The sequence below is a fragment of the Aethalodelphis obliquidens genome, unplaced genomic scaffold, assembly GCF_003676395.1.
Source record: "Aethalodelphis obliquidens isolate GAN/ISIS:26980383/991018 unplaced genomic scaffold, ASM367639v1 scaffold72, whole genome shotgun sequence".
Classification (NCBI taxonomy): Eukaryota; Metazoa; Chordata; class Mammalia; order Artiodactyla; family Delphinidae; genus Aethalodelphis; species Aethalodelphis obliquidens.
The window spans coordinates 1,946,650-1,961,282 of NW_020838016.1; the positions used below are offsets into that span (position 1 = coordinate 1,946,650).

A 14,633-nucleotide genomic window follows, 5' to 3' on the forward strand; every position below is an offset into this window, starting at 1 on the left:
CCGCGTACCGCAAAAAAAAAGACTATAATAACAAGAGAGGGTTCCTCCCTTAACAAATCATTTCAAGGATTTTAAATTGGAAGATTAGTTTTTCAATAAGGAAATCTTAGGTAATTTCAATTACTGAGTATAGTGGATTGAATGGTGGCCCCAAAGATATGTCTACATTCTAATCCCCGAAACCTATAGATATTACCTTATATGACAAAAGATGTGATTAAGTTAAGGACCTTGAGAGTAGAAACATATCCTGGATTATGAGATAAATCCTAAATGCAATCATATGTATCACTGTAAGAGAGAGGTAGAGGGAGTTTCGAGAGACAGACACATGGAGGATAAGGTGGTATGAACATGGAGCAGAGAGATGCAGCCACAAGCCAAGGAGTGCCAAGAGCCACCAGAAGCTGGGAGAGGCAAGGATGGTTTCTCCCTTAAGGTCTCTGGAGGGAGCACGGCCCTGCCTACACCCTGATTTCAAACATGTGGCTTCCAGAATTCAACTGTGAGAGAATGAGCCTCTGCTGTTTTACCACCAAGGTTGCTGCAATCTGTTACAGCAGCCACAGGACACTAATACACTGAGGGAAATTGGTATTAAAAGAGTAGTCCTTAACCCACACAAAGTTAGTAAAAGGGAAACCCTATATTATAAATAAAATATATCACTGAGACACAAGATATAATGATATGGTAAGCCCAATTTCTATAGCTGAAACTTTGAAGCAAATTACTCTATAAAATTTTACATGTAACACTAACAGATATTGAGTGATACAGGGGGACCTTATAAGCAGAAGTTTTACCTAATCTCTAAATATTCAGCTATAATAATAAAGTGCATTAAGCAAGAGATAGGGAGATAAATTAATTTTCCAAATCAAACTAAAAAGTGGCAGAAATTAAAAACAATTAAAATGCCTACAAAATACACACGAGTAACTGTGGCTTCTGAAACTATACATCACTAAGTTGAAAGGATCCCACTATATGATCTGCTTGAATAGACAGAACCACCCAGAAACTGACAAAAAGGAAGAGAGTGACATCTGGGGAACTGTAAGTTACACAGGCCATAAAACTTGGAAGAGGTCATTTGAAAAAAAGAAAACAATAAATCTTTACTATCTGACAGCCACCTGGTCATTCTGAGACTGAAAAAACCTAACTTCAGGGCTTCCCTGGCAGCGCAGTGGTTGAGAGTCCGCCTGCCTATGCAGGGGACACGGGTTCGTGCCCCGGTCCGGGAAGATCCCACATGCCGCGGAGCGGCTGGGCCCGTGACCCATGGCCGCTGAGCCTGCGCATCCGGAGCCTGTGCTCCGCAACGGGAGAGGCCACAACAGTGAGAGGCCCGTGTACTGCAAAAAAAAAAAAAAAAAAAAACCTAACTTCAATATCATCACCTTTAAAACTGGGATAGTGTCTACCTATCTCATTACACACAGTGATGGGCCATGGTTTGGGTCACAGCTTATCTCCACAAACTAGCTGACAGTTAGAAAGCTAACTATACTTGCTTTCTGAATAAAAAACTTCGGGGAACAGTTATCAGATTAAAAAAATTGAAAAACGTTTTAAAAGCATTTGGAGCCTCCTCCATTCTGCTGATATCTGGGGGTCCCAGTACTTACCACATCACTAGCACTGGAGAATTCGTTATTAACCAGACTTTCAAGAGCCATCCACCGAACCGGCCTGTTTTCGTTGTCTCCCAGACAATGATAGTCCATAGGGAACAAGTCTCTGGAGAGGGCATTGTCTGTGATCTTAACTTGAAGTGTGTCATCAATGCTGAAAAGTAGATATGAACATCAAATACAATTGAATACTGAAAAAATATGGACCACAATCACTCATAAATACAACACAGTTCCCACTGTGACTCCTGGAGAGAACCCAAATTCAGGGAACACTAAATATCAAATGACAGTGACAAGCTCATGGCACCTACACACAGTTCCTAGCAGCCAGGTCTTTGTGGATGACTTCCCTTCTGGCCAGATAGCTCATTCCACAGGCAATCTGAATAGCCATGTGGACCAGGTCTTGTTGAGAAATTGCCTGTGGTAACAGAAAATGACAATGTCTGCAGTTAGCACAAAAACTTTGATGGTAGTTATTTTATTCCACAATCTTACTCCATCCCAAAATACACCTACACACTAAGTTTTAAAAAGCTACTTCTTGACCAAGAACATGTTCCCATAGCTTCCTATACTTATACCTACTACAGTCCTTATCATTCTGTACTGTAATTTACCATTTACTTCACTCTCATCTGTTAGGTGTATCTCCCCAACATCCAGCATATACAGTAGCAGCTAAATAAACATCTGTTCAATGAATGCTGAATTCTAAGGGTAATATTTCAAATGTTTATTATTCAATAACTTGTTCTTTTCTTTTACAATATTAAGCTTTTATTAGGAGGTTATCCCCCAGAGACCATTTTCAAACTAATGCTAGTTTACAGCTCTCTCTGATGTGCTCCTCTAGAGCTAATGTGCCAGGACTGTAGGTTGAGGAATGAAATTCTTCTCCAGGTGATGCTGGTGGGCTATGGCTGCCAACCACTTGCTGGAAACCCTGGCTACCAAATTATCACCGACAATCTACACCTCCAGCTACCACCAGCTTTTTTTTTGTTTTTTTTTTTTTTGTACAACATGGACCAAATGGCTCTGTAAGGTCTATATCCATTCCTAGAAGGGAGATCTGGTACAAGTACCTTCAAAGAGTTATGAGGAATATGACTGAGATGGTGTCACAGAGGGTTTGAGGTGATTATGAATAATAATGGTTATACATGGAAAACCTTCAGCATCAGCAGAGTGTAAGCCTCAAGACAGGAATCACAAACCATCTCTCTCTAAATCAATAGGTTAGCAATATCTTCTGGTTCAACCTTGAGTTTCTTTTTACAGACTTCTAAACAGTTTATATACAGGAATGTTAACATCTACCTTCAAAGATATTAGAAGCTACTGGTAAATAATTGGTATGTGGGCAAATATTTCTCACCTGTGGATTATTGGCCTCTACTAATTTGCACTGCCGTAAAAACAATTTAAGATTCCCCCAATTCATGTAAGGCAATATCACCATGGGCTTTTCTCCTTCTTCTATACAGACATGGGTAATAGGAAGAAGATTTCTATAAAATAATAAAAAATCAGGAGAAACACAAGTGAAATCTGAAACTTCAGGGGGTTATTTTTAACAAAAAGTAATAAAATAAAGATAACCTAAAACAAAACAAGAAAATCTCCAACTTACTTAAAAACATATAACCATTAAAAATGTAAAATTATAAATGCTCTTTTAGACTGGACTTTAATGTTTTCCACATACCCACTTTCTTGATAGGGAAAAATTATAAACTCAGAAGTTGTTTCCTGTGGACTAGATTCTCTTAAGACACACTCTAGCCACACTAAATCTCTACTCTAAAGGGTAATCAAAGGGACCTAAAAAATGAGTTGACCATGAGCATATGATAACAGCCCATTTGGTTCATTATCACGCTTAAAAAAGAAGAAAAAAAAAGGGGCCCCAACGCAAGTCTGCAGAAAAGAATATGATAATCAAGAGCTTGAAACTGTCACAAAAAGCCAAGAAGTTCTTAGCAGGTCACATGGGATTTCTAAATCCTAAATTTACCATTTACTGTCTGTGTGACCATCTCTCTTGGCCTTAGTTTCCATACCTCTAACATGGGGATCCCACCAGCCATACAATGTTGCGGTGATATACAAATAAGGCCAAGCATGCAGTAAAAAAAAATCTTGTTCCTTTTAAAATCTCCATGGCACACATACTTTCATCCTATTGCCTAATGACACCTCTTCCATTGGTACCTGGAAATAACTGTTAATTTTTCCCAAGGCTATGTAACTTTTTACATAATTACCTCATTTCCCCCACTAAGCTGAAAATTCCTAGATGGCAAAAACTAAAGTGAACTCCTTTTTTACACCCAATGCTTTGTATTCTGTGCCACAGAAATAAGCATTTAATAAATATTTGGTAAGTAACACCAAACAACAAGCTGAAAAACATTCCTCCTCCTTAACTTGGAAAATTCTGCCTCTAAGGATATTAATAAGGAAATATTATTAAACATATGAAAGCTATATGAACAAGGATAGTTAATGCAGTATTAATAGTAAAAGCTGCAAACAACAAGACTGTCCAAAAGTAAGGAAGTACAGCCAAATAATAGGATGGTATATAACAATTAAATAGTCACAAAGGGATGTTACAAGAATATGAGTAAAAGCTTACTTATAGGAAAGCAAGATACAAAATTCACATATGCTTGCAGGATAATTACAAGTATGGGGGCAAATACAACTCTGCACAGAAGTATGCCAAGAGTTGTTGTTTTTGAGTTGCGAGACTTTAGATCATTTCTACCTTGCTTTTCTGTATTTCTTAAATTGTCTCAATTGAGTATGTATCTCTTTTAAAACCACAGTCACACGATTCTGGCCTAACAGTGCAGAAGTGAAAGCTGTGGGGCCCCCCTCCTGCTGTGCAGGAGTTACTAACAGGGAAAGCACTGACCCTGAGGAGCCGGGAAAATGAGGACTCAGAGATCAGTAAACCTGTATGCGGCAACTTCTCTGTAAGGCTTCTGCTTGCCTTACAGCCCAAGAGTGGCAGTGATGATTAGTCCCACTTTACAGGCGAGGGAATCCATGAAGGTGGTAAGGGGTGAGGTAATTTGCCAAGGACAAACAGCCAGCACATAGTGGAAAAAATTCAAATCTTCATCTGATTCTAAAAACCTTATGTTTTCCACTGGATCACTGGACATTCCCTCCCAGGGCAGCAAGACAGAGTCTCTTTTCACACCGAGACCCACACATACTAAAATGACTACAGCAGGAGGATGGAGGGAGGGGGAACTGGAGGAAGGCAGTCAAAGGTACAAACTTCCAATTATAAATAAGTACTAGGGATGTACTGTACAACCTGACGACTATAGCTAACACTGCTGTGTGATATACAGGACAGTGGGTAAGAGAGTAAATCCCAAGAGCTCTCATCACAAGGAGAAAATTTTCTTTCTTCTTTCTTTCCCTTTTATTGTATCTATATGAAAACATGGATGTTAGCTGAACCTACCATGGTAATCATTTCACAATATATGTAAATCAAATCATCATGCTGTATGTTTTAAACTTATACATTGAGGTATCTCAATTATTTCTCAATAAAAGTGGGAAAAAATGACTACAGCAGGTGTGCACTCAGGTTTAACTGCCTACCATGATCTCAGGAGTAATATGAAGAGCTGCCCAATCTCTTTAACCCTCCCAAAATTATTTCTCTGCACCTTTCCTCATGACTGAAATTCACTGAGCAAAGTTAAAGGAATCTGACCGAAACACAGGAAGTTTGCTGGATGAGATCAAATCACTTATTCTATCACCAGAGGATTAAAAGCCCTCCGGGAGAAGTAACAAGCTGCATGAAAATATTTCAAAGAATAAATGGCTGCTCTTCATTCTGCCCAGTTTATAAAGGACAGGAAGATAAAGAGGAAGATATGGGATCCATAAGAAGAGCGGATGAGGCAGAAGCAGGTGCTATAGAGGAAAGGCAGGTTCTGCAGGGACTTGAGGCAAGAACTGGTCCAGTTCTCAGTCTTGCCGAGCGTGCCTGCAGAGTGAGAGCCATGAGGCATCCAGCAAAGTGCCCATCATCAGGCACCCTTGGGCCAATGGAGAGTCAAACTACAAGCAGAAATAGCTTGAGTACTTTTTATAAAGCATGTCTGATGGAATTTAAATAGATCAACAGCTATCTTTTATTTATACAGCTATTTTAACTTATAATAAAAATTATTCTAAAAAACTCCAGTGGAAAAAGGAATGAAAAGAAAGAATTTCAAGATGCTTTAAAATATTTCAACACTTTAAAACTCTTAATCACGGAATGTTAAAACAGGAAGTAAACATGATGAATTACATACCAAAACTAGTTTTTTAAAAAAGGTAAAATCAGAAACTAGGTGTCATTTCTTGCTGAGTGTATTGAGTTTGCTTGATAAATTCTATAATATGATCACTGAAGATCATTATTTCTTTTTTAATTTTTTTTGCGGTATGCGCGCCTCTCACTGTTGTGGCCTCTCCCGTTGCGGAGCACAGGCTCCGGACGCTCAGGCTCAATGGCCATGGGTCACGGGACAAGCCGCTCCGCGGCATGTGGGATCTTCCCGGACCGGGGCACAAACCTGTGTCCCCTGCATCGGCAGGCGGACTCCCAACCACTGCGCCACCAGGTAAGCCCATTATTTCATTTTTAACCCTCATGCCTAGCAGTGTTCCAAGTGCAAAATGGGCACTTAATGAATAAGAACGTATGCATACACAGAGCCATGAACAGTCTAGACATCAGGGGTCAAAAGAAATGTGTTATAGGCCCTAGTCCCCTTAAAAATGAAATAAATTGCTACAGTGAGTAGAAAGAACCATATACTTTCTACACATTGACAATGTGTTTTGCTCATTAAAAACCAGGAGTCCTGGTATCACTTTATGATGAGGAAGAACAATTAACCAGGATCAAACCATAACTTGCCTTTAGAAGACATTCCCTAATCACTGAACGTACAGTAACAAATAACCCTAATTCAGTATAAGTCATCCCATTCCACCACCTAAGTGTATCCTGGGGCTACTAATTCATCCTAGTTGGATGCTGGAAAATCCTATAGCTTAAAGCTGCCTGAGAAAATGCTGCAAATACTTGCTCTGAACATTTTTCAGCCAAAGCACCTTTGGGCTACTGTGGATATAAAACTGCTTCTTGAGAAAATCCTGGCTTTGTCTATATCCCTGCCACCCACTTCTGTGCTGATGTGGTACAGACCTTTCATCAAGGTAAGAATACTAGCTAAGTACGTAAGTACTAGGTTAACATTACATACTAGTATTAAACACTCTGGTTCTTCCTGCTAGGGTCAGCATAATAAATCAAGTACTCCGAACATTGTCAAAAAGGACATTCCCAATTGATCATTACCCAGTTCTTGCTTTGTTACTCAGAGGAAACAAAATGTGTGTGTGTTTTTTTTTTTTTTTAGAAAATATAGTCTAAAGGGTCAGTTATCTATCCATTCCTCTGCAAAGGACTTCTATTCTTGGAATGAATCAGTGAATCAGGTCAATGGAAGGTAACATTCTTAAATCACATGACTTTAACCCTTCAAAAGGACATCTTTAGTCCCTCATTACTGTGTGGTCAATTTTTTTCAAAGGTCTCTGGCTTTTTTATTTTCAATGAAACTAAAAAGTATATCTGTTCATTATCTTAATCAATGTCCCAAGTATATGATAAAGCTAATGACATCTGTCCCAGAATGTGAAACCAGAAAAAGTTTTCTCCCCAAGAAACATGTACATTTCCTTCCCTTCTAATACTGAGATGTATCAAACTTTGTTTCCTTCAGCCTTGCTTGCCCAGAAGCTAAGAGTTGTTCTATGTTCAATCACAGTAAAAATAATTGTCTCCTTAATGTTGGCTTATTTGTCTTCTTTTCCACCATCACAATGCCAAAAAACTCAAGTTCATTTTCATTACCATTTTATTGATCTTACTATAGCTGCCTTCTTTTTAGGTTCTCAAATTCTTTTGACTATGAACCAAAGTATAAATAAAATTCAAAAATAAAACTCTGCACAGTCATCTTATTTTTTGGCAGAACTCAAGTAACTGCTCAAAGTACACAGAAATTACAATGCATAATGCCTTTTGGACACATCACTTTCTTTTTTTTCCAGAAGTCCATAAATATCTTCCAACAATCATGGTCACCATTCCATTTTTTAAACATATGTGATCAAATTTTCAGTAGGCACACAAATTAAGCTGACTCTGTATAGTGCTTTAAAACAACAACAACAAAAACCTTGCCCAAATATTGATACTGCACATTGTGATACTATAATTATGCCCTTTTTGGCTCAGAAGATAGAATCTCTTATTATAGCTCTGTGAAAAGGACTGATATAAAGCTTTTAAAAAAAGTTCTTCATATACAGAACTGTAAGTATTTTTTAAAAATCATACTGCAAACTAATGATAAGAGACTGGTTAAATAAAATGTGGTGCATCCATTCAATGAACTACTATGTAGTCTTTTTAAATGTGGATGTGAATTTATAGTTACTTACATGAAAAGTTAGATACATTGTTTTGCCATATATCAAGAAGTGTGTTAACCTTGTTAAAGATAATGGTATTGTGATTATATAGAAAAATGTCCTCAACTTTTTGGAAAATGCATGCTGGAAATGCATTGAAAGTGCTAAGATATCCAATTTAGTTTAAAATATTTCCACACTTGCAAATATCTATCTATATCTAACTAAATAGATGATAGATACATAAACATGCACAGCAAAAAATGGCAAATGTTAACCACCAATGTATTCAGGAGGTGGGCTTACTGGTGTTTATTATTCTTTTCTTTGGTACTCTACATGTTCAACATTTCATAACAAATATTTTTTAGCATATGTATATCATTATCCTACTTTTTAAAGGGAAAGATGCACATAAATATAAACTCTTTCCTGAAAGCTCAGCTATAATTATCCAGATGTGGGCTTACATACTCTTCTTTATATTTTACTGTGTTTTAAAATTTTGTGCAATGAGCATGCATTTCACTTTTATATTCAGGAAAAAACAAATTAAGCTATTCCAGAAATGCTTTCTATTAACAGCACATTACAACATTCTTAAAAATGTAGCATACAATGCTACCATGCTTAACACAATGCTGGGTGGCTTCTCCTCTCACCTGTGATGAAGACCTCGTAGCTTACAACTTTCAGTGAGCATCATTGTCACCTGAATTTCAGAAGCTTGATCTACATAAAGAAAAAGACACTGTCATATATAGTATGATAATATTATACATATGACATCAATATTTTCTGGTATTAGTAAGTAACTATCTCTAACTGTATGGTAAATTTCATCAAAAGTTACAGGCAAATCTAAATAGGTCTAGCCTAAAATTCTATTGTAGTAGGTAGAGTCTCATTGACAAGGTCAACATTTACAGATGCCATTAAGGATAAGTTTGACTACGTAAAAATCAGAAACTAAGTAAGGTTCCAGAAACAAAGCAGACAAAGTAATAACAGACTGGAAAAATATCTGTAACACATAAGGCATATAAAGGGCTGATTTCGTCTTTTCCCCCCTTCTTTAAAGAACTCATACGATAAGAAAAAATCTGAAAAAGAGGCAAAGGATATAAACATATAGTTTACTAAAAAAACAACACAAATGACCAACAAAATTAAAAAAACGACTTTCTGCTTCATTCCTCAGTAAAGAAATGCAAATTAAACGAGGAGATGCCATTTTCCTCATCAGACTGGAAGAGACAAAAAAGTCAGCTACCTGTCAGTTTGGGCAAGAGTGTGAGGAAACAGGCTCATCCACAGTATCTTGGGTAGGTGGGGGAAACAACATCTAACAAAATTTTTAATACCTTTTACCATCATCAATCCCACTGCTAAGAGTCTACTCATAAAAGCTCATCTATATATAACATAACAAGAATACTGTTCAATTATAACAACAAAAAAACTCAAAACAACCAAAGACCAAAGTGCCCATCACAGAGAACTAGTTAAATTAGCACGTAAGAATAATATGCAGCTACCTTAAGAAAAAAAAGTCAGATTTACATGTACTGACAGAGGAAAATCTGCAAGACATATTAAATTTTAAAAGCAAGATGAAAAACTGTGTTTGTGCGATCAGTTATATTTCAAAATCAAATTTATTTGGAAAATTAGATATATTTGGCTGTGTTTTTCTTCTTACTCACAGAGGGAATCATAGGAAATTGTTTACGGTGGTTACTTTTAGAGATGCGAGAATTTACATTTTGCACCTTGCTGTCCTGTTTAAATTTTCTAACCTTACAAACATAGAATTAGAAAAAAATGACCACAGGAGTTCTGACTGGAGATTGTGGTGCATTTTATTGTTTTCTTCTTCTTACCTCTATGTGGTTAAACAAACAAAAAGAACTACTATTATATTGGTAGAAAAAGATTTAATTTTCATATAATAGCCCAAATTAGCATGATTATTCCATTTTATTTTTAGCTTCTGAACTCATGGTTTTTGGTCCAGGTAACAAACAGAACTAAAATTGGCTTTTAGTTCAATGTTTTTGAAATAAAACATGATAATGCAATTTACCAATATCTTTAGTGTGCACCTTCAAAAGAATTTGAAGCCATTAAATATTTGCACAAATCTACAAGGATGCCTTCTCTTATAGGGACCACTATTTTAATAAGTATAGAAGATTTTCTCCCCTGTCTGAAAAGAACATTTCCATTAAGTGAATAGTATATTTTCATTATAAAATTGAAAATGAGTTTTAATTTTTTTAATGGTTTTTAAATATCAAAAACAAAATTAACAGTATACCCTTAAAAATACTTTCAAAGAAGCCAATAATAGATTTGTATGCCAACAATTTAAAAAATAGTAACAATAATTTATAGATCTTCTGATCAATGCAGTACGAGGGAGAAGAAGATAGAAAGATGGGCAAAGCCAAGATCCAACTCCCAGCCCTACCTAGTAAAATGCTAAACCAACAGTAAAATCCAGACCTCTAAACTCAGGCACCATGATTATACACTCAATCCTTAAAAGTGGAGCTGTCAAAGCTGAGAAATAGTCAATTTCATTTACTTCCAAGACTAACCCGTGGAATCACTCCCTCTCTCATTACGTGATATTAGTGTTCCCTTTCCAGACCACTTCACTTAGTTAAAACTTTTGTAGGACTACAAAATGGGTAGACAAAAAGCCAAGGACTTGGAATACTTGCTACTTCTTTGAAAAAGCACTTTACCTCAATGTCTGCTGAAATAAACTCTAGTTGTTTAAAAACTGCTTAAAATTTAGGAACATTTAGTAAATGGCAGAATATGCCTTTTTACTCTTTCTGTAATCTAAATAAGTGTTAATAAAATTATGGCCAGAACTATTTGGGGACTGGAAGGATCTTTTTTTTTTGCGGTACGCAGGCCTCTCACTGCTGTGGCCTCTCCCGTTGCAGAGCACAGGCTCTGGACGCACAGGCTCAGTGGCCATGGCTCACGGGCCCAGCTGCTCCATGGCACGTGGGATCTTCCCGGACCGGGGCACGAACCCGCGTCCCCTGCATCAGCAGGCGGACTCTCAACCACTGCGCCACCAGGGAAGCCCTGGAAGGATCTTTTTACAACTGAAAACTAGTAATAGTTGGAGGTCTGTACCCATTTGGTAAGAGTTTACCTTCTTGTCAACTGGTACAGAGATCCAAGTAAAATGAAAGGTAATTTCAGGATGTGTCATTTTTTGCATAATTTTTTAAGTTTTTAACTTTGATAAGCATGTTCTATTAAGCCAGGGACACTTGAGCTGGATAATGAGCTAAGGAAACTTTGGAGAAAAAATAATTTTATACATTTAGTAAGAAAAAAATCATTTTCCTGGACACCTTACCCAGTCTGGGCCTAGTCTTATAATTTTAAATACTGAAAGGTCTATCTTTAAGATGTATACATTTGAAAAGAATACTATACAATAATTTATATTCTAAAAGTTACAAGAACAAAATGATTTTTACAAAACCCTACTTATTTCTAATTTGTAAAAAATTAGAAGCTATAAAAGAAAACAAGAACTTAATACAAATAACCTCAAATTAATTCATTTATTTCATGGAATTCAATTTCACAATATTCACTGTGTGAAATTCAGATTCCTAATTTCAATCTCTGGAAATTTATATTGGGATATCCGTTAAGTCTCTGTGAAAAATGATAACTTTTAAGAAGCCAAACTCCAATTTCCTGCTTATGCCTAAAAGCAAAGGTAGGGACTTCCCTAGTGGTGCAGTGGTTAAGACTCCACGCTCCCAATGCCGGGGGCCCGGGTTCGATTCCCATCAGGGAACTAGATCCCACATGCATGCCACAACTAAGAGTTCACATGCTATAACTTAGAGTTCGCATGCCGCAACTGAGGAGTTGGCGAGCTGCAACTAAGGAGCAGGTGAGCCACAACTAAGGAGCCCACCTGCTGCAACTAAGACCTGGTGCAACCAAATAAATAAATAAAATAAATATAAAAATAAATAAGTTAAAAAATAAAGGTAAAGTAACTGATCTTTTAAAAAATTTTTGCATTTTTAGCTCTACTTCTAATTGTATAGCATGTAACAAAGCATACATATTTGTGAAAGAACTTTGTCAACTCTACGTAGCTTCAATTAAAAAATAACATTCCAAAAGAATAAATCTCAAAGACACTCAATCATGTGGAGTTATCTAACAATTTTAAAGCAAATACCGTGGTCAGTACACTTCCTCTGTGTTTCCCACGCAAATCATGACCACATCTTGGCTAAGGACTCACTATGCTTTCTCTTGTTTCCATCTAGCTCAGAGAGAACATTATAATTACAGTGGTAAGACAGAGAAACAAGCAAGTGACTACAATTCAAAGGTACATGGAAAGAGAAATCTTATCTTGTGAAACAGTCCCAGTATCTGCATTGTGTTTTCTTATCACTATTATTTCCTTTCCCCCCATTTCCAATCCTAAATCAACCCAATTCTATACAGAAACCTCTTTTGTTAATTCAACATTCCTTCAGAACAAATTAATAATATCCCAGTTCTAAATTATCCATAGAATATTTACAAACCCCAGAAGAAATATTAGAAGTAAGGGGGAATGTTTCCTTTAAAAAATGGAGAAACTGTAACAAAAGGCAGACATTATTAAACTTAGGGCTCAAATTTTACATCTACCAAGAGTAATATGTAAAGTATCCTTCAAAACTAGTCAGAAAACCTAGTGGGACCAAACCTAAAATTCAATCTTTAGAAGTGTTTTGGGGTTAGGAGAAGTGAATGAATAAATTCATTTTATTAACTGTTAACTTACTTAACAGCAAGTTAAACCATCTGTTTAGAAAGAAGAAAGTGTGTGTTTATAGCATCCTTAAACAAGCAATTTTGCTAAATTAAAAGAAATCAAATACCAAAGTTTTTTTGTTAGATTAGTACAACCCAACTTTTTAGAAACAATAAACACAAACCTTTCATGCTTCCTAAGAATTCCTTTAACTAAATTTAGAAACATAAGTTCTTATAAATTAACTTTGTGAGCTTCACAAAATTGTCACCTCCTACTCATAAAACTGAATTTAATTTTGCCCTCAATTTCTGCATTTGGAATGCTAAATTTGTTTTTCCAAAATTAATAACTAGTTATTTCAACTTACATCAGACACTGTCAGACATTAAGCACTCTTTAAATTACATTTTCTCTCTTAAAATGAGCAAATAGACTTACCTAAGAATTATTGAAGCTTTTACAAAGCTTAAATATACAAATCAGTTATAAATCATTAAAATTCTAATATTATAAAAGGACTTGCTAATTTACCAGTATTAGGCAATAAGCCATATAAAAACGTTCTAGTATATGTTGATAGGGAATCTCTAACTGAAAATTTTATATAAATCAGTAAGTCAAATCAGTAAGTGAAAAATTAAGCATCACATTTCTCCAAAAGGAGAATATGTGAAAATAGGTATTCTGTTCATGAAAATATAAACTATCACTACCTTTTAGAAAACAATCTGGCAACAACTATCAATATTTTAAATGTAAACACCTCGTGGGGCAGCAATTCCAACTACAGCTATACCTGCAAAACTCTACCAAGAAATAATACACACACACACACACACACACACACACACACACACACACACACACAGCAAAAAAAAGGGAGGAGAGGGAGTGAGAGAAAGGCAAATAGCACCTATTCACATAAGGTTCAGTGGGTCTGGGGGTCATTTTTTTTCTTTATAAGTCCTCAGTATTGGGGGTGGAGGGGTGCTGAGATGGAGGGAAAACTACTATCAATGTTTTTTAAGAAGGAAAAACCAAAGAATTTTAACCTAGGAAAAACATAATATTAGATATAGCAAAAATGAAGTCAAGTGGATGCAGTTTATTTAGAAGCCTGAGTAATATCTAATAAATATATAATGTCTTAATTTATTAGCTTCTATGTTCTATACCTTAATGAAAACAACACAAATCTCCTAAAAGTTTAGATTGTATGAGCTAAATTAACATGGACTGATTAATGATTAAGGTCTGGCACACACTGAAAATCTGAAACAATTTTGCTGACATAAGCCACCTTAGACAGAAAAGCAGTATGGAAACAGAATGGGAAATAAAATCCTACCTTTAACTGTTTTTACAAATGCTTGTTTTTCCTTATTTGGATCTTTTTCATCTACTAAAATCCCATGGAAAATACGCCCAAAAGTACCTAAAAGGAAAAATAATAATTATTGAGATCATATGATAACATTCATAAAACTATAAGTACAAAACTTTCTGGCACAATACAACTTAAACATAACAAGGGAAAATGTGATCAACATTACTCCAGCCCTAGCATAAAAAGACTCAAATCTTTGTTTTTTAATGACTGTTAAAGGCTCTTTTTAACTACAAAATATCTTAACTTGCCTTTTGAAATACCAAATTTAAACTAT

At 36.0% G+C, this 14,633-nt stretch overlaps 1 protein-coding gene across 5 annotated transcripts in view; it reads right to left on the bottom strand.

Annotated features, from left to right (window-relative positions):
• RYK (receptor like tyrosine kinase) overlaps positions 1-14,633 on the bottom strand; it is a 101,853-nt gene that overhangs the window by 26,832 nt on the left and 60,388 nt on the right. For all 5 annotated transcript variants that reach the window (XR_003429724.1, XR_003429725.1, XR_003429723.1 and 2 more), the window contains exons 9-13: positions 14,318-14,404; positions 8,822-8,891; positions 3,025-3,157; positions 1,955-2,064; positions 1,635-1,794 (exon numbers count right to left, since the gene is read on the bottom strand). Coding sequence is in view for 2 of the 5 variants with exons in the window: in XM_027091709.1 (XP_026947510.1) it covers positions 1,635-1,794; positions 1,955-2,064; positions 3,025-3,157; positions 8,822-8,891; positions 14,318-14,404 (560 nt within the window). In the remaining 3 variants the exon portion in view is untranslated. The remainder of the gene's footprint in view (positions 1-1,634; positions 1,795-1,954; positions 2,065-3,024; positions 3,158-8,821; positions 8,892-14,317; positions 14,405-14,633) is intronic.